The sequence below is a fragment of the Plecotus auritus genome (genome assembly GCF_963455305.1).
Source record: "Plecotus auritus genome assembly, chromosome: 7".
NCBI classification, from domain to species: Eukaryota; Metazoa; Chordata; class Mammalia; order Chiroptera; family Vespertilionidae; genus Plecotus; species Plecotus auritus.
In genome coordinates, this window is record NC_137774.1 from 84,779,259 (window position 1) to 84,800,603 (window position 21,345).

General features: G+C 37.2%; 1 protein-coding gene across 2 annotated transcripts in view; it reads right to left on the reverse strand.

Moving 5' to 3' along the window:
- SMG1 (SMG1 nonsense mediated mRNA decay associated PI3K related kinase) overlaps positions 1-21,345 on the reverse strand; it is a 118,254-nt gene that overhangs the window by 70,487 nt on the left and 26,422 nt on the right. The window contains exons 2-10 of one of the 2 annotated variants that reach the window (XM_080680961.1): positions 16,299-16,356; positions 11,524-11,687; positions 9,636-9,791; positions 7,740-7,876; positions 6,737-6,795; positions 5,130-5,343; positions 2,812-2,937; positions 2,425-2,497; positions 1,421-1,518 (exon numbers count right to left, since the gene is read on the reverse strand). In XM_080680961.1, the coding sequence (XP_080537087.1) occupies positions 1,421-1,518; positions 2,425-2,497; positions 2,812-2,937; positions 5,130-5,343; positions 6,737-6,795; positions 7,740-7,876; positions 9,636-9,791; positions 11,524-11,687; positions 16,299-16,312 (1,041 nt within the window). In that variant the 5' untranslated portion in view covers positions 16,313-16,356. The remainder of the gene's footprint in view (positions 1-1,420; positions 1,519-2,424; positions 2,498-2,811; positions 2,938-5,129; positions 5,344-6,736; positions 6,796-7,739; positions 7,877-9,635; positions 9,792-11,523; positions 11,688-16,298; positions 16,357-21,345) is intronic. The other variant, XM_080680960.1, reaches the window with a different exon arrangement.

Below are 21,345 nucleotides of genomic sequence, written 5' to 3' on the forward strand. Positions count from 1 at the left end.
AAAAAATGGGATAGAACCAATATATCACTACTGATAATTATACAACCACATAATGAAAGAGAATCAGATTTTATGGCTATCAAAGGGAAGAGTCTCTACAAACTAGAATAAGTGGCTTCAGAGTGGCAGATCAGCTTGAAAGGTGGGAGAGGAACAAAGACATTCGAGGTGGGGGGGGGGGGGGCACAAAGAAACATGTGGAAACAAAATATTCCCTAGCTTTTCTCTGAAAGGGGGCAAGTAGACTGGTACCATTAAAAGTAGTGAATTCTTTTCTGGCCAGCGTGACTCAGCAGTTGAGTGTCAACATATGAACCAGGAGGTCTCAGTTTAATTCCTGGTCAGGGCATAAGCCTGGGTTTCGGGCTTGACCCCCAGTGTAGGGCTTGGAGGAGGCAGCCAGTCAATGATTCTCCCTCATCATTGATGTTTCTATCTCTCGCTTCCTCTCCCTTCATCTCTGAAATCAATTAAAAAAATATTTTTTAAAAATGTAGTGAATTCTTATTGGCTAGAAGTAGCCAAGGTATAACAAAAATATGAAGCTAAATCTTAATGGAAGCCTTGAACACCAAACAAGAATTATTGTAGATCTGAGTAGGGAAGAAACCCAGAAAGATTCAAACAGATAACGGCAGGTTTAAGCCATAGCAGTAGGGCCAGGAAAGCCAAGAACCAGTAACAGAGACTTCAGCAGCACTCTTAAAGCTGCTACATGCACTTGCACAGCTCAAACAGTTGGTGGAAACCAAGTCTTGTCCTCCAAAGTATGATCTATGATCTCCAATCATGTAAGAGGAAAGTCTTTAGGGGTTTTTATACTTTTTAACAATTCACCTCACTTTTCTTTTTTTTAATCCTCACCAGAAGATATGTTTTTGCTGATTTTAGAGAAGAGAGAAAGAGAGAAACATCAATCGGTTTTTCATACACACCCCCACGAGAAGAACCCGCAACCCGGGTACTTGCTCAACTGGGAATCAAACTGGAGACCCTTCAGTGCACAGGACAACACTCCAATCAAATGAACCACAGAAGCCAGGCCTCACCTCACTTTTTAAGTCTCTTTTAGTTAACAAAATATCAGCAAGAGTGAACTACAGAAAATATGTTCAGAAAGCTACCAGCATTATTTCAAGCTTTGCAAAATTAGGCCTACAATTTTTCTTTCAGTCTTTTCAGTAATTCTGCTGGTAACTTAAAAATTCATCTAAGAAAAATAAAACATTGGCAATGGTTCTATAATTCCTGTTCAAATGTCAGATGGTCTGACTTATTTTAAAATATAGCACTTCAAGATTGTTTTGTTTTGGTAGCAATTTATTTTTTTCCTTTTTATTGAATTTACTGGGGTGACACTGGTTAATGTTTTGTGGGTTTTTTTTAACCAAAATTTTAGGAAATAATTTTCTATACTCACCTCAGCATATGCCTCCATGTCCTCTAGAAACTGACCAAGGAGAGTAGTAGAAAAAGCAAGATCAGCTACCCAAAATGGCTCTAGACTCTGCAACCACCCTGGGAATCATACAAGAAAGTTGAAAAATAAAAATCCAAATAAAAGATATATTTGAGAGCCTTATTTTAAAAGACATCTGGTTTTCAACTTGCCAACTCTTAAAATAAGAACTGTATCACAAAACCAGGACTACTATTAAGCATGCTAAGCATGATTAACCAACATCTTTTAAATGCAAAGATAAATGTTCTCCAGAATGTTTATCTCATGTCCTTATTTTTCAGCAGATTTAATAACCATATTGTCACTATACACGAGGCTTAGACGAAAATGCCACAACTTACCAACCACCAGCCTGGTTTATTTATTCTAGGGCCACAGCTAGCCACCAAAGGTATGCACTGATTTCCCCAGAGTAAATGACACAGAACCAGATTCACCAGCATACAGTATTTTCAGAAGTTTACTGCACCAAATAAGCTAAGAGAAACTGTAGCACTTAGAATGGGCTGAAGTGTCTTAAGTGAGTCTTGCTAGTCATTCATTTAAACTCAAAAAATTTTTTTCTTTATCATTTATGACAATTTTCTAGATCCATTTGTTTGTGTGTGTTTTAATTAAAAAAAAAAAAAAAAAAAAAAAACTACACAAGTCACAAATATCTAGGACCTCCCATTCTATATTTCAGGATATGACAACTATTATATCCCCTCCTACCAGCACATGCCACAAAGGACTTAGTTAAGTCCTTTCAATTTCTTACTGGAGCATTATAATCTGTACTTGGACTTTCCCTATCTACTACAAAGTACACAATTTCCTTTTGAAAAGCTAAATTTAGCTAACAAGTAATGTTCATTTATAATAGCAGAACTGTATCTGTGAAACAATTAATAGCTGGTCTTTGAGGGATCAGGGCTCCTTCCCACAATAGTTACATAACTGGTATATGCTGCACCACTTACCAGACACCTGCTGTGTGAGCGAAGGTTTCTGAGTATGATCTATATGCCATCCAACTAATATATCAACCGTATCCTGGATGGAAACAGAGAAGGGAACCAAGCAATTTAAATTTAGGGTCTTAGTACTATTCCACTTTTGGATGATTTCAGAGTAAGTGACCCTAGAAAGGACTACCTACTTGACATTGAAAGTGAAAAAGGGAGTGTCAAAAAATAGTGTTTTTTATAAAAACATTAATGCTGCACCATTCAATCCTGGATCCTTGAACATCACTTAATTATACTCAAAGGATCAGAAGCTTTGTTTTCTACTTAAGTTCCCAGGTCCTTATACATGCAATCAATCTCTCGCTCTATCATCAGAAAAGAGGGTATTGGGGTACTCACCCTAAAGTTAGTGCTGAAAATATGAGGGTAGCATCGAGCTACCAAAAGAATGCACTTAACACATTTGCAAAGTAATTCTGGTGTATCCACATTTTCAAGAATGGACTGCAGGCTGGTCATTACAAGCTAAAAAATAAAAATTGCAAACCATGAACATTCAACAAAACGGGAAGAAAACAAGCAAATTAGGTTCATTATTTAATAGTGACTGTATCCAAATCTGACTATAATACCAAAGAAAATAAATTCTATAGTTTCAGCTCAAAAAAAGTTGAAAACATTTCATTCCACTAAGATATTAGGCTGGAAACAAATACTGTTTTCTCCTCTTTGATGTCTGTTAAAATTATTTCTAAGTAACGTCTACATTATTCCTAAGTGCTCTCTTTAATGCATTGATGTGATTAAATTTCAAGTACAAAAACTAATATGTGCTTAGGAACATTTAAAAAATACCACAATTACTTTCTAATTAAAAAAATAGAGCAGTTTATGCTTGAAAATATTAATACATGCTTCAAACTGGAATGACTTAAGAGATTAACATGGCCCCAACTCTTGAGTGACTTATAGGCTCATATTACCACTCCATATTTCTTTTAAATAAATATATGGCATACCACTCACAGAATATTTTGCAGCTATTTAAAGCCACTTTTTCCCCCCAAAATGAAAGCTTGTCTTTACAAAAGGATATTATAAATATAGAAATGTTAGAATTAGAAAATATTTTTCAACAGCCAATGTTATATAAACTATAGACAGAATATGAATGGATGCTAAAAATCATTGAAATATTACTAAAAAACAGGATACCCAGAAGGTCTCATAATGTCATGCCCAGATTAATCACTAAATACAAAGGGGAAAAAAATAAACCTTCACAACGGAAAGACCTAGTAGTCATCACCTCAACCAGGTAATCAAACTCTTCATCTCAGAGAAGACAACCTGAACTTATGTGCCTACTGGTGTGATGCAATAGTAAGTATAAACTTTCTATGAAGTACCGGTGACCAAAATGTCTAAACTAAATCTAATCAGAAAGAAATAATCAGATAAGCCCAGAAAGTAGATCATTCTATAAAATAAGGGGGACAAAAAGGTACAGAGAAGTTTCTGAGAAAGATTAAAGAGGCACAAACCAAACAGAATGCCTGAATCTTATGTCGGGTAAGACATAAGATATAAAAGACATCTTAGAGCTAACTGTAGAAATCTGAATATAGGTTGTATTATGTAATGAAATTATTGTTTTGTTATATAAGAGAATAGCCTTATTCTTAGGATACACATGTCAAAGCATTATGGGGTAAATTGTCATGAAATGTGTAATTTATTTTCCAATGATTCAGCAAAAAAGTATATGTGTATGTATAAAAATAAAATAACTGTAGCAAAATGTTAATAAGTGACAAATCTAGGTAAAGGATGTATGGTGTTCACTATACTGAAGTTCCTGTAGATTTTAAGTTTCAAAATAAATATTTGGGGGAAAGTTCATAATACAAAAACTATATACGATAGCCTGGCCAGCGTAGCTCAGTGGTTGAGTATGGACCTATGAACCAGGAGGTTACAGTTCGATTCCCAGTCAGGGCCCATGCCCAAGTTGCGGGCTTGATCCCCATTGGGGGGCGTGCAGGAGGCAACAGATCCATAATTCTCTCTCATCATTGATGTTTCTATCTCTCTCTCTCCATCTTCCCTATCTCTCTGAAATAAAAAATAAATAAATAAATAAATAAAAAATAAATAAAGATATAGGATAAGCCCTTTTGGTGTTATGCTGTTTAGTTACAGATAATTTTCTAATCTTTTCCAAAAATTTTTTTCATGATCTCTAGAATCAAGAAAAAAATGCATCCTTTAAAAGGCAGAATAGAATTAAGTAGGGCTGATATCAATTTATACAATTATTTTATATTACTTGGAATAAGAATAGTTGACATATTATCAAACCTAAAAAAGCCTAGTATGACTTGTGATGTTCAGTTTTTGTCTCCCTCAAAAAATGAGAAGCCCCTCCTATTCCATGAAGTTCCTATTTTAAAACCTGCAAATAATTCTAGTACTAAACAAATTCAAAGGAAAGCTTCTAAAAAGCAGAGGGGTGGAGGGTAGGAAACCTAACTTATTTTAAGGCTATCTTTAATGTGTGTCCTTTACTCAAATTCAAAAAGAGGAATTTTACTTACATCACATTTACTATCAGTAGATAGCTCTAAGTTTCCTTTTTTCAAGCTCCCCTCCGCAGGACATGTACTAAAGACAATTTTCTTTCCAAGCACTCAAACACCCCTTTCCCCCAATCTTACCTGCATTACAGATGAAAAGGCTTTCTTTTCTCCTACAGTCTCTAGTGCTTTGTAGGTGGCACATAAGTAGAGGAGTTTAACTTCATCTTTTGCAGATGAGCTAAATTTGCTAAAAATCCATTTGAAGATCTTCTCGGCCTCATAGCTCAGAGAAGCACAAAGAAGGCCAAGACAGCAAGCTCCTTCTTGTCTCAATTCCTGAAGCAATTTGCTACTGTGTTTATTTTAATGCAAACAAAACAAAATACACAAAAAACTTAAGCTTTCAAGGATGACAAGAATGACACATCTTACAAAAAAATGTCTTAAATGATTTCTTTTTAAATTCTATTCAAATTACATAAAAGGTTGAGATTTTACTCACTTTAAATATTCTCTCTTCTCTCTATCCTGCAGTACTCAAAAGCACCTTAATTAGACACTGGGCTTTCTTTTACAGATTCAATTACTTACAAACAGTATGGAAAGACCAAAAAATACTAAAATTCATGCTTTCAATTCCATCTCAAGCTTCATTAAATGATTCACAGAAAAAGCCAGCAACAAATAATTAGATAAAACACATTATAAATATATATTCTATACAATGTTCAATATGTAAGGGCTATAAAAATAGGAAATTTATATGTTAAATATAATAAACTTAAAAGAATAACAATACTCATCCTATATAATAAAAGCCTAATATGCTAAGTGTTCAGGCATCTGGTTGGCCGTTCAACCAATTAAAGCATAATATGCTAATGATATGCTAAGGCTGCTCAACCACTTGCTATGACGTGCACTGACCACCAGGGGGCAGATGCTCCAACCAGTAGGTTAGCTTGCTGCTGGGGTCCGGCCATGGAGCCCTCCCGTACTCCCTTCCAGACTGGCCAACTTCCCACGTCCCTCCCTGGCCCAATCATGTACCGGTGGGGTCCCACAGCCTAGCATGCGCCCTCTTGCAATCCGGGACCCCTCGGGGGGTGTCGGAGAGCCGGTTTCAGCCCAATCCCCGCAGACCAGGCCGAGGGACCCCACTAGTGCACGAATTCGTGCACCGGGCCTCTAGTTTAAGTATAATAGGTAACTGTATAAAATAAAATGACCATGAAACAGTTAGGTTCATGACCTGCTGAGATAAATTTTGGGTGCTTTCCAACACTACAATTCTTTGGAAGCCACCATACAAATAAATGACTGCATACCTTTGGAGAACCCCAGTAGCCCCATAGACTAGGTTTGAGCTGCCCAAAAAAGGAAGATCCATTTCACCGTTACTCTCTAATTTTGAAATTCTTAATTTCAAAATTCTCTAGTTTACAAACATTAACTGCATGCATGCATTCATTCATGCCTGCATTAAGAGTTTATGCCACTCTATATGTCAATCCTCAATTATTCAGTTATGTTAACAAATTTTTAAAAATTATATTCCCTTTCAAGGATTCCATTTATAGTCAATGGTTATTAACATATAAATACTTTAACACAGATAGAGATGACAAGAGAACCCAATGAAACATTAAATAGATGTTCATAAATGAAACCAATGGGTTTATCTTGTTTATTTTTTAATAATTTCAAAAAATACACATTTTTAATTTAACCATTATGTTACTTACCTTTCATTAAGCACATCATGTACAGCAGTCAAGATATTATCCAATTGTTTAACTAGTACCTTAAAAAAAACACATATTTATAAAAACTTCAAATTCCTGTACTTTTAAGAATAACATTGTATACTTTTTCTTGTGTCCCCTTCCAAATTATAATTGGACAACAGCTCACAGTCCCCAATTAGCATATATCAGGAATGTTGTAAATTTCCTTTCAGACTATGAAAAAAACTTATCTATATAAAACAGAGCCATGATCATCAATGGGGGTAAAAAGGTTTGTTTAATTTACTTTGAAATGCATTTTTTTTAAATGAATTGATGGGGATAGATGAGTATATAATAAAGCAATATGGTAAAATGTTAATGACAGAATTTAGATGATGGGCATATGATGTTCACTGAAAAATTCTTTCAATTTTCTGTATATTTATAATTTTTCATAATAAAACTTGGGGGTTGGGGGAGAAGTTTACTTTGAATCAAATATCATTTGATTCACCATACAATTTCTCATTAATTTTTCTCTTACTCCATATCAAATTCTTAATTTAACATTAGGAGAATTACTTGGGGTAGAGAGAAATATGTAACTGCTCCTGCATTTTGTCCTTGAGAGAGTTTTTCCATTTACTTGGCGCTGGTTACCAGAGCAAACTCACCCCTGAACAAAATATGTAACTCCTACCCCAATTTCACATATGAAAAACAACAGATATTCTGTTCTGAAACACAGAAAAAAATTTCTGAGGACAACACAATACATGTGTTAAAAGCACTTTATTGCAGAACCAATGTGGATCCAACAATGGTAGATAAATTACAGAATAGGGGCATTAAATTCTAGATCATCATAATACAGGCCAAATTTATCTAGAATAAGAAATCCCTATTATTGCTCCTTAGAAGCAAACCTTTTCTCTTCTTAAACCACTCCGGATAGCATTTACCTAGTTTACTATGGAAACAAAAAAATTATCAACATTTCCAAGCATGCTATACTTACCAGTTTATTTTCTGGTTGCTGAATAAATTCCTTCAATTGCTTTACAGTAGTCAGTCTTCGGTCTCTGTCGTCTTCCCGGGTGATCCTCCGAAGAAGATTCGACAGTCGAGACTCATCAGAGTAAGACATCGATCGCTCTGTGAATATAAACATTTTGTTATCCATTGAGTATAAGTAAGTGCAGAATTATTTCCCAAATATTTTAAAGTACATCAAAAATCACAGTCCGCTGGACAATGAAAGCAGGTCCCATTACACTTTTGTTTAAACCAAGCGCCAGCAGACAGCTGGGAACATGATAGACCCTCAGAAGAGAAAAACCTCAGTAAATACCTCATTTTAGAGGATCAGCTGAGAGAGAATCAGAAGAGAATTCTGTTAAAATAATATTAGAAGACTGGATAAGACTTTCAAGAAGGATTTTTAAAAAGGGTTAGAAATTGTTTTCTTCAGATCTATTCCAAACTGTTTTCAACTGCCAAGTAAAGAGCATGGATATGGTAAAAGACTTTGATCGGTTAGGGTAAATTCTCAACCAGGGAGAAACAGGCTATATGTTTCTATTTCTCACCTAGGTATCCCACTGGGAGGGTCAGTGCCTCTTGTTCACATTATGATCATTTTCCTAGCACAAAGTTTTGATGAACTGAAATCATGTTTCACTACTACCTACTATGTGTAAGGTATGCTGCCACTCAGAAAGTGGTAAATCAGAACCTTTCTTCCCTTTACTTTTTAATGACAAGAACAAGTGGGAATGCTCAAACAATGTTTGACAATAAATAAAGATGCATTTAAATATTAAAATTTTCTTTTGAAGTTTTAGCTGTGCTATTTATCATAATTAACCAATGTACATTAACAAACCATACCAAAGGGTCTGACAGTTTCATTTCTCTCTAAGGCATGAAAGAAAAACTACAATAAAAGAAATTACAACATATGAGACAAGAAATAAGAATTTCTGAAATCCCTAGCCCATTGAATATTTCAGTAAGAATGAATACAAAATATGTCATTAGGATACCAGACTGGAAACCTAGGTTCTATTTACAATCCTGCCAACTGCATAACTCAGAGCCTGTGAGAAGAAAGAATCAGACTTAGTGTTAGAGTCGCTTTCCAATTTCTATCACACATAAGTCTAAGACTTCAAACACTATTTAGAAACAGTACAACCTCTGATTTAGCATTCTACTTCTGGAAACTTATTTTAAAAAAATCATTTTCAAAAGCAATATGCATAAAGATGTTCACCAAGATCCACACAACACATACATACACACACCCCAATGGAAAAAGTCATAAACTAAATGTCCAAAGAGTAACTCTTTCCAACAAAGTGTATAAATCAGAAATCTTGATTTCACACTCAGTTTTACCAATACAATAAATTTCTCTTTTAGGAAAAAAAATTTTTTTTTTCCTCTAATTGCCTGAATTTTCAGGGTACTTTATCTATATACACTGAGGCTTGTGTTATAAGGCAGAAAATGGCATGACTGTATTTAACTTCAGAAAGGGTCCACTCCATGTATACCCATATCCCCCACAGGCATTAGGATTCAAAGACGTGCAGCAATAAAAAGCCCACTGTACACATTCAATAGCCACAATCATCAGGAAAACCTTTCTTTAAAATCTTACCCAGTCTTCCAATCTTATTTTAACACAATTCTCTTCTAAAAAGTATTAAAACCTTTCTGTTAGGACTTTACTCTTAATTCACAGGAAAAGGAATGCAAAAAAATTATCATGTGCACAGGTTTTTCAACTCAGAGAAAATTAACCAATTCACACATGTGCAAAGTATTAGTACAAAATAAGGTATCAAGGAGAAGAGGAGATACGGTCTTTGTGGAACATGTGTGTGATCCGCAGTTTGCCCAGTCTTACCCTGTGATTTCCTCATGTCTTTGATGGCTAATGCACGACTGCCATGCTGAACACTGGTGAACTCAGGGGTGGTCACATTGTTAACCCTCAGCTCTTGCCCCAACGACTTCCGACCATAAGTATTTTCCCCAGATCCTCCATTGACACTGTAACCACCTAAAAACAGCAATATTTATGTTATTTAAATAAGGCTCTTTGTATCACTCAATGAATTCCTGAGAGTTCAGGATCTTATTACCTAAAGTTCAACCAGCCTTTGTTTCTCTTACCTGTCCCTGTGCTGCCGGCCTTGAAACCATTTTTTAATTTCATTTTAATATCTTCAATAGAAGATAAGAGAAATGCAAACTAAAGTCAGATTTGCGGGATGGGAAGAGATTAACAAATGAACTTATATGCATATATGCATAACCCATGGCCTGGGGAGGGGACTGGAACAGGGTGGAGAAGGTCAAGGGGATGGGGGTGGGGGGCAGGGATCTGTAATACTTTCAACAATAAAGATAAATTTAAAAAAAACAAAAAACTTTTGGGCCCTGGCTGGTGTGGCTCAGTTGGTTGGGCATGATTCTGAGCACTGAAAGGCTGCAGGTTTGATTCTCCATCGGGGCACATGCCTGGGTTTCGGGCTTGACCCCATTGCAGGGGAGTGCAGGAGGCAGCTGATCGATGTTTTGGTGTTTTTTTTCTCCCTCTCTCTCTACCTCTTCAGCTCTCTAAAAAGATCAATAAAAATACCTAAAAACAAAGAAACAAACAAAAAAAACACAGAAAACCTTTTGGGACAATCCTGGCAGGGTAGCTCAGTTGTTTAGAGCGTCATCCTGATATGCCAAGGTTGTGAGTTTGATCCCCGATCAGGGCACATCCAAGAATCAACCAATACCCTGCAGTGGTCGGCAAACTGCGGCTCGCGAGCCGCGGTTTGCCGCTCTGTTGACTAATGAGTTTGCGCACCACTGACTTAGACTCTCGATTCCAATAATTACAGGCTGTTGTTGTTCCTTGTGATTAAGCCCCTATCCCAGTGGTCGGCAAACTCATTAGTCAACAGAGCGGCAAACCGTGGCTCGCAAGCCACAGTTTGCCCACCACTGCCCTAGTGGATAGAGCATCAGCCTGGGGACTGAAGGGTCCCGGGTTCAATTCCAGTCAAGGGCACATGCCCAGGTTGCAGCCTCAATTCCCAGTAGGGGATGTGCAGGAGGCAGCCAATCAATGATTCTCTCTCACTGATGTTTCTATCTCTCCCTCTCTGAAATCAATAAAATATATTTTAACACGTTAAGCGCCCAGACCGATAGTGTCAGTCACCAATGACTGACATGGGGCTTAATGTGTTTTTAAAAAAAAAAGAATCAATCAATGAATGCATAAATAAGTGGAACAACAAATCTATGTTTGTCTCTCTCTCCATCCTCCTCTCCCTCTAAAAATAACTAACTAAATAAATAAACAAACAAAACAAAACAAAACTCTTTTGGGAAGTCTAGAGGAGAGATGGTAGTCGACAGAGACTTCAGCCTTAGTGATACTGTATTTTTCTTTTTTGGCAAGGAAACTGCATTTCTGTATTATATGTATATAAAGAGTGTTTTAATTTTTTAAATTTAAGGCAATAAACTTATGAAGTTTCAAAAATCTCACTGTATTTTATATACATATATATTTTAAACCACCTAGCTCTAAAGTCCAGGGCTTCTTTCCTCTGCACCATGGTGTGCTGCCTATTATGAACTGCTGTTTACTTTGACATTTTATTAAATATAAAATAGCTATTATTTTAAGCATATTAGAAGCGGTGCAGAAGGGAGAGAAAGGGGAGGGAGGGATGGGTAGGTTAAAAAACAGAAAAAACATGCCCCTACCAATAAGGAAATATATATACCCTTTTCGTCATTCTGTATGTCAACGTGGACTCTGGTATCATCGTGCCTTTGCCGAGACACCACAGCTGAATTCGAAGGTTGCAGTCCATAAGAGGAAGACCCACCCCTATCTCTGGATGAAGAATATTTTAAATTATCTGGGTCGGCTGATGCACTATCAGTTCTGTAAAGAGAGAAGAGTGTAAGATTAGAACTTTAAACAAATATTTCAATAGTAATTTTCAACCGGTGTGCTGCAAGAGTCACACTAGTGGTTCCACAAGAGTTTTTAAAACATGCAATGCCAGACTATTTAGTCAGGAATACTGACCTCTTTTCTCTTAGATTGTCAAATAAAAAAATATGGCAACAGCCAATACAACAATAGCTGTCCAGTGTGAATGAATCAAAATGAATACCTTTTTTATTTCCCATTGATTTCTAGAGAGAGTGGAAGGGAGAGAGAAACATGGATGGGAGAGAGACACATTAATTGGTTGCCTCCTGCATACACTCCTACAAGGGCTGGGAACCTGCAACCGAGGTATATGTCCTTGAATGAGAATCGAACCTATGACCCTTCAGTCCTGAGGCCGATGCTCCAACCACTGAGCCAAACTGGCCAGGTCTATACCTTATTTTTTGGTCAGATTGGTATGCCACAGAATTTTAGTAATTAGTGTGTGCCATGAAATGAAAAAGGTTGAAAATCACTGGCCTAACTATTAAATCTTTCTTTTATATAAGCCTCTCTTCCTTCCACCTTTTATATTTTTTAAACCAATACTCTTATAAATAAGCACTCCAGTGTCTAATAAGTCTCAACTGGGAAGGGTCTGTCAATGGATGAAATGCCCATTTTTCAGCTCCTTCTACTACTATTCTAAGGACCCATTTAGAAATATGAGTAACTACAGGATTAAGATTCCCAACTTATCCCACTTTACTCAAGACTTAACTGATTTTAGCACTGAAGTCCCATGTCCTAGTAACTCCCTCAGTCCTAGGCAAACTGGGACACTTGGTCACCCTGGTCCAGGGTTCTCTTCACATGACTTGATAAAAGTAGTTCCTTGGGGAGAATGCCTAAAAAAAGAGGCTTTTGTCTGATTCAAGTTTAGGAATATGGAAGGATTTATCTTCAGTTGCCCATTACCTTTGCCTATCTGGGAAGGGACCCTGTCAATTGTAGACAGTGGCATAGAGTGATATGGCAGAAGGAGAGCCAGAGTTTAGCGTTCCGAGTAGCTCTTAGATCCTGCACTTCATGGGGAGGACTCAGGACTTCCTGTTAAGACTTTAGAGGATTGTGATCCTGCTTTCAAGACTACTTGGTGAAAGAAAAAAAAAAGGAGACATATGTACTACTATTTGTAATACCTTAAACAACAACAAAAAAAGACTACTTGGTGAGAGGAGAGCTAATCTGAGAGCATAGCTGGAAGTGGATCCCTAAATTATGAACTCAGTGGAAGACATGGCCTCTGAAAGCCAAGGTGATACCAAGGCAACCATAGAGTAAGTACCACCTAGAGAGAGAGGGAGAGGGAGAGGAAGGACCAGGAGGTAAAAGAAGTAGTTCTTTCTCCCAGGGGAGATTTAATCAGTGGGAAAAATTAATCTTTCCAGTTATAAAAAGCAATGGCAACATATGAGGCAGTTGCAAAGTTTTACCAAATTATTATTTTTTTAAATATATTTTTTATTTCAGAGAGGAGGGGTGGGGGTGGGGGTGGGAGAAAACATCAATGATGAGAATCACTGATTGGCTGCCTCCTGCATGCACCACACTGGGGATCAAGCCCACAACCAGGGCATGTGACCTGACCAGAAATCGAAAAGTGACCCCCTGGTTCATAGGTCAATGCTCAACCACTGAGCCATGCCAGCTGGGCCCAAAATACTTTTAAAGTACTGCCTCATGGCAATGTGGCATTCTCTCTCACCTGAATGTGTAACTTATTTTATAAAAAATAAATTATAGAATGACATTTGAAAGCAAATTCAGTGGGAATATAAGGAAAGAACACATTAGGTGCAAAGTAAGATTATTCTAATGAACTGCAATATTGAAAGCTCCACCTAAGATTCCTTAACTATAAAAAATATCTATTAAAATTCTAAAAAGTGAGGAAAATTAAAGATATCAGGAACCCAATAAAGCTAAGTTTGAAGATTGCAGTTCATAATCTATATAAAAATCAAGCATTGTCAGCTCTGGACGGGTAACTCAATTGGTTAGAGCATCGTCCTGATACACCAAGGCTGCAGGATTAATCCCCAGTGAGGCACATGCAAGAATCAACCAATGAATGCATAAATGAGCGGAACAGCAAATCAATGTTTCTCGTTCTCTCTCTCCCTTCCTATATCTCTCTAAATTTAATCTATTTTTTTTTAAAAAAAATCAAGCATTATTCAGGATAACCCTGGATACTTGAATATTAGTAAGTGAAGGGTGCAGTTTTAGGATAAAAATTAGTGTCCTTATCAAAGGATCAGCTCTATGCCTCAGTGTCCTCATCAGTAAAATAGGGGAGCTAAGCTTGATAATTTCTCATGAACCTTATTCTTCCAAGCATCAATCATAAAGTATCAAATAAGACAACACTACATACCATATGGCAACATTTTAAAACGTTCCTCTCCTGCTGATATTTCTTCTGAAAAGAATGGCCTTTTGAAAAATAAATCACTTTTATGATACTTATTGAAAACACCTTCTGAACTCATAATTATTTTGAAAAATTAAGGACACTGACAAGAGCAGAAGCTACTCTATTTCTCAACCCCCATGACCCTGCCTACCCCATTAATAAAAATGACTGCAGTGTTTGTAAATATATTTTAGTTATCATCCTTTCATTGCCCTCACCCACAAAAATACTAAACATGAAACTGCACAGGCTCAATCAGTCAGACACCTGATCTGTATTTCTGTAACCATTGTTAATATAGAATACAAACAATTAAGTCCAATTAAACTTGGATACCTAAGTGTCACAAGTCTAAATTATTCCTAAAGGCTCTAATTTGAAACTTGATAAAATTCTGTAACCCAAGCATACTAGAAGAACTAAGACTTCATAATGGAGTATCTTCTTAAAACATACAGGGTTCATTAATTGATAGACAAAGCTCAGTACTTTCAAGATATGGGAAAATAAAATCAATGAAATTTCAAGAAAAATGTATGAAGATATTTTCTAAGTATACTAAGTCTATAAGTACTTAAGTACTGTTAACACTAAATGGAGCATGAGGACTTTTAAAAAAAACTAATGTAAAAACATTCCCCATGTATCCAAAAATAGCACATTAAATATTCACCTATAATAATCCACAACATACCATTAATTTAAAGGGAATTGAAAAATAAAAGAGAGCATATGAGCTTTTCTAACAGGTTTTGAACTTTCTGTATGTTTGGCATCCATCTAACACAACCTGGGAAAGAAAGCTATTAGGAAATGAATGAGTGAAGTAAAATAATTCTGAAACACCTAGATAAATGAGGTCTACTAATATTTAAGTATCTAATTTCCTTTCCATTATGTTTATGTATCACATATATTTCCCGTAAGAGTTAAATATTTGTATTATTTTCTGGTAGCATAACAGTAGACTTAAAGCAGTAGAAAATACAGATCTAAAAAAAGATTTGGTCTCAAATCTCAGCTCCAGCACTGAAAAAGTACGTATGACTTTGCACAAGGTACTTAATCGCCAAGCCTTGGTTGTCTCTGGCATAAAATAGAGGTAATACCTATCTAATATGGAAGGTTGTTGTGAGGCTTACATAAGATGAATTCTTAAGAAATACTCAGCTTACAGCGTACATATACTCTATTATCATAGTACTAAATTAACTCAAGGTTTCCAGTCTAACAAATAATGTATAAGTAGTTCATGAACATATGAAGACAATAAAAATAAGTTCTTATGCTCAATATATAGCAGATTCTAAGTTCTTCATTGAAGAAATTAAGCAATCTACTCCTACCAACAAATACATTTCTGACTAATGAGTACTAATTTCAAACTAAATTGGAAAAAAAAAAAACAAAAAACAACCACACAAGAAACAGGAGTGACTTCCAAATTTGTTAGAAATACGGGTTTTTAACAAATGACCACCAAGATTCCCCTCTACCCCCAGAATTTGGGTTTTCAGAGATATAAAACAAAATATTCACTAGGGTAGAACCACTGTCTAAAAACTCCCTAATTGCCAAGTTCTTTTAATACTAACTCATTAAAACATTTCCAACCGGAATTCAAGTTACTGGTATTCTGAACACAAAAGCACAAATGGTTCAGCATTTACACAAGATCTCTATTTTATAATTTCTAGACTGCTTAGGTCTCAAAAAAAAAAAACAAAAAAAAACACGTCAGTATCAGGCTGTAATCACCAAAAAGATTATCCCAGTCCAATAAACAGAAAACTGTTAAATAACAGAAATGAACACTTAAAATGAGGCAATCAAAGGTACAAAATAGGAAATGCATATTTGAACTCAAAGAGGCAGGCATAAATGTTAAGCTAGTTATAAGGGCTGAAAAAGCTATCATCTGCCAGAATTAGTATCTCAATTTAGTGATAAAAGAAAATGTATCTTTTGAGACTAAGAATCCTAGAGCAAGGATCCAAAAATACCTCCATAGCCCCTTTAATACTCTAAAAATATTATGAAGAGAAAAAAAGAAATGCATAAATTTCCCCAAAATGATTAAACTGAAGTTAAAGCCTGATGTACATGCCACACGAGAGGTAAGTTTCTAAAGCTCATACCTCAAAAATCGCATACTGTATAATATGGAGCCTTTGTGATGTTTTGCATCAAGTCAATCTGTAAGACAGTAGTTACAATATTAGTGAAGGCAGCGGGTTAAAACATTTGTTGTTCACACATGAAGCAAATATCATTCATGGATTAGGTGCTTTTAGTCAAACTAAGGCCCTCTAGGTTTCATATGCTGAAGCAAAAATTGAAATGGAAAGCCACTCTGTGCCTCAGAGAATAGAGAGGCTTAAGCGGACAACCCAAAAAAAAGTTTAATATATAGAAGAATTTAAATGTTCCTTATAACATACAAATCACATGCAAATATAGTTACCGCTCATTTTAGTGGTCTATTCTCAGTATATAGAAAATGTAACAAATCTGAGGAGTCATTCATTTCTGAATGACCCAAATCATCAGACCTCAAATCAACAATCCACCATGTATTACAGGATAGTATCTCCTGGATAAATGTGGTCTTGTGGTCCAGTTCTTATAAGCATTATAAAGAATAACAGAAAAAGAAAAGAAAAAGAACCATTCTGGAAGTATGAAGTCAGGGAATTCCCTATCAGGAAGCATCTCCATAAAGCACCCTGAAATGACTTGATGCAAACATCACACCTGGTGGTGCCAGGGGAATAAGCATCATATTGCTTCAAGTTGTTTTTAAGTAGGCTTATTAAGGGATTTTGCTCTCATGGTGAGATCTAATTTGTAATGGGTATCAACCAGGAAATAAGATTGTACTAAAGCCAATGAGGTGGGAATGCATTTGTTCTCTAAAGCAGGGGTGGGGAAGGTGCAGCTCATGGGCCATAAAAGGCCCGCGAAATCATTTGGTCTGGCCCTGCCACAGCAACCACAGGTGTGACTTGAAATTCAATAAATCTAGAAGCTTTTTTCATAGCAACATAAATTTATATTAAGGGTATTATATTAAGCAAATGATGGTATAAATATCCAAATGGCCCTTGTCAGAGAAAAGGTTCCCCACCCCTGCTAAAGCAATGGTACTCAAAGATAGTGTCACTGTCACAAAGCAGTTGTAGAATATGCCGAGTTTTTCATACTAACAGTTAATATCACTTGAAAATGATTTACCTTTTTTAGAAATAAATTCAAGGTTATCCCTGTGATGTCTCTTACTCACCTGGATTCAGAAATGCTTTCATGAGGAATAAGAAAAAAGGTGAAACTATGCATAACCTTGGGCCTTGTGTACATCACTTTCACATTAGAAACACTACTCTAAAATGAGTTTAGGGCTAAAAATTTCATTTGGGAGGCTCAGGGATTTCATTATATGAAACTCTTCACATAGGAGAAAATACTAAGTTCAAATTTAATGAAACAGAATTGAACCATCATGCCAAACTTGTAAATGAAACATCAGTTTTACAATATTAAAAAATATTAAGTTTATATAAATTCTTGATAAAATTTCTTTAGCTCCTTAAGTATTAAGTGTCTATAAATAGGTTCTCTGTTACCAATTTTTAAGTATTACTCAAACTCAAACTCTCAACTAAATAGCCACTGTGGACCCAAAATACAAAAATACATTTATTGTAAACTTGTAAGACTTTTTACCTTTCCCAAAGAGAGGTCTAGCCTTTAGCTGGAAGGTAATCTCTAAACTCTTGGAACGTCATAAATAATAAGAGTGTTACTGTTCACCAGGGTTTAGGGCCACACCAGAAAATGTCACTTTATGGTAAGGGATTTCAGTCACATGAATCATCTCAATCTCCAGAAGGGCTGGAGACTAAATTCAGCCATGTGGGCAGTCAATCATGGAGCCCCAATAAAAATTCTGGACACCCAAAGCTGGGGTTAATACTCCACGCTTATTATAATGCATCAATACCAGGAAAGTAATACTGTTCACAACTCCACAGGGAAACAACTGGATGCTCCACACTTACAACTTTCCTATACTACCCTATGCACCTTTACCTTTGGCTGATTTTAATCGATATCCTTTAGCTGTAAAAACCTGTAACCATGAGTATAAGATTTCAATGAGTTCTTTAAGTTCTGGTGAATTATCCTACCTAAGAATAGTCTTGGGGTCCTGCCAACTCGCAACTGGTGTCAGAAATAAAGGTGGTCTTATGGATCATGCCCCCTCTAACTCTGCACCTATATTTAAAACCACTGAATATATTTTAATCCATAATTTAAAAGACTAAATTTTGTTTTTAATAATATCTTTAGCAAACATAATAAAGAACTGACTTTCAGTGCAGGAAGTCCTCATTTAACACTGTCAATAGGTTCTGCAACTTTAAGTGAAATGGCATATAACAAAACCAGTATTACCTAATTGATATAAGAGATAAGATCCTATGATATCTTATGGACATTATACCAAAACATTATTCAAGGACCTGCTGTAGTTTATTTCCCTTCCAAGGAATCTCATATACCCTCTAATGGCAGACCTCTAATCAAACTAACCAGAGGAAGAAACAAAGCAAGTTAACTCTAGGAGGGTACTACATTGGATCTTAACCTTTGCTTCGGGTGCACAATTGTCTTTAGTGAAAAGATTGGTGAACACACCACTCCCACGTAGTTCTGACAACTGTGTCTTCAATGCTGTGCACATTTCCCTACCCAGGGGGTCTCACCTTTCCAAAAAAGTTTTCAAACTTTCTGTACCTTCCTCCTTTTCCCAGCACTGTCAGTGGATGACCTTACAGATCCCTGCTTCATTAGAAAACGCCTGGTGAACAAACCATTCTATAGCATTCTCAATTAGAGCTAATAATTTTGAGCTTCTACAAGTCTGGTAGGCAACTTATCAAGCAGTTTACATACATTTATTATAACATAATCCTATCAGTTACCATCTTACAGATGAAGTAACTATCGTTCCATTACTGACCTAAAGGTGCACAGCTTGTAAATGGCAAGAGGAAGAACTCAAACTCAGGTCTGTCTAACTTTAGAGTTCTTCAACACTCCGCGACTGCTGCCAACTTCTTTCCAATACATCCACAAATTCACCTATATCTGCACACACAGCCTCTCTATCACCCTTACATAATGGAACAGGTACACCTCGTATCTACAGCAACCCTCTGGATCCAGACATTCCCCCTATCTTCTAAGGCAGTGGTTCTCAACCTTTCTAATGCCACGATCCTTTAATACAGTTCCTCATGTTGTGGTGACCCCCAACCATAAAATTATTTTCGTTGCTACTTCATAACTGTAATTTTGCTACTGTTATGAATCGTAATGTAAATATCTGTGTTTTCCGACGGTCTTAAGGAACCGCTGCTGTAGAGCCTAAGACCATCGGAAAACACAGATATTTACATTACCATTCATTAACAGTAGCAAAATTACAGTTATGAAGTAGCAACGAAAATAATTTTATGGTTGGGGGTCACCACAACATGAGGAACTATATTAAAGGGTCGCGGCATTAGAAAGGTTGAGAACCACTGTTAAGGTATGCCTGGGATCTCCCACTTTTCTTTAACACATCATCTATACTAATAAAAGGATAATATGCAAATTGGTCACAACGCCCTCACAGTAACAACCGAACAGCAGGCTGCATGGGGCGACCAGGCTGGCAGGGGGGTTAGTGAGGGACGACCAAATTACTGACCAGCAGGCTTCATGGGGCGACCAGGCTGACAGGGGGTTTAGTGAGGGATGACCCAACAACTGACCAGCAGGCTGTGTGGGGCGACCAGGCCGGCAGGGAGGGCAGTTGGGGGTGACCATGCCGGCGGGGGGTGGTGGGAGGGGGCGCGCCAGTTGGGGGAGACCAGGCCAGTGAGGGGGCAGTTAGGGGCAATCAGGCTGGGGGGGCGAGGGCAGTTAGGGGCGATCAGGCAGGTGAGCAGTTAGGAACCAGCGGTCCCAGATTGTGTAAGGGATGTCCGACTGCCGATTTCGGCCCGATCCCAGGCAGTCGGACATCCCCTGAGGGGTCCCGGATTGGAGAGGGTCCAGGCTGGGCTGAGGGGACTCCCCCCCCGCCATGCATGAATTTCATGCACCGGGCCTCTTGTCAGTATATAATAAGCACTCTCTAGTCTTTCCTTTGTCTCTAGACTCTTCACAGACAAACCCCTTGAGAAAAATTTATCTTCCTTGCCTTCACTCATTTTTCAACTACCTGTAATCTGTGTTCCACTGTCAGCACTCCACCGAAACTGTTCCTACACCCGCCATACACCCGCCCTGGTCAGTGACTCAGTTGTTTGGACCATCATGCTATGCACTGAAAGGTTGTAGGTTCGATTCCTGGTCAGGGCACATGCCTAGGTTGTGTATTCATGGGGCACGTAGAGTTGGCAGCCAATGCTGCTCTCTCACATCGACCTCCCTCTCTCTAAAAAAAAATCAATCAGCCAATCAATCAATTAAAAAAAAAAATCCCACCCATTCTTTTCAGTTCACCTTGCTCAATGCTCCAATGACTTGCTTTAGACAACTGTCTACTCACAGTCTTTCTCAATACCACTCTAAATTTTTTTTTTTAGTAACTTTAATTCCAGTGACTCTTTCTACTTTTTCCCAGTCTAAGTAATTTGTTCCTTCTTCATTCCTTTTTAACCAGGGTAGATTTCATGGTCTATCATTTTTTTCTCATATTTTTATTGATTTCAGAAAGGGAGGGAGAGGGAGAGAGAGATTGAAACATCAATGGCCAGAGAGAATCATTGATTGGCTGCCTCCTGCACTCCCTGCTGGGGATCGAGCCCACAACCCGAGCATGTACCCTTGACCAGAATCGAACCTGGGACCCTTTGGTCCACATGCTCTATCCACTTGAGCCAAACCGGGTAGGGCTAGTCTATCATTTCAATAACACTCTTGCCAATCCCCTAAACCTCCTTTAATATTCTCCTCACACCAATCTGGCAAAATCCAACCATGGATAAACCCAATTATCAATTATCCATCAGTAATCACCACATTCTCAGGTACTTCAATGTTCATCTCCCATTTGCTACATGCATTATCTAGAACTTCCCCATTCTCTTCAGATTCCAAAATACTGTAAATGACTCCACACATTCTGTC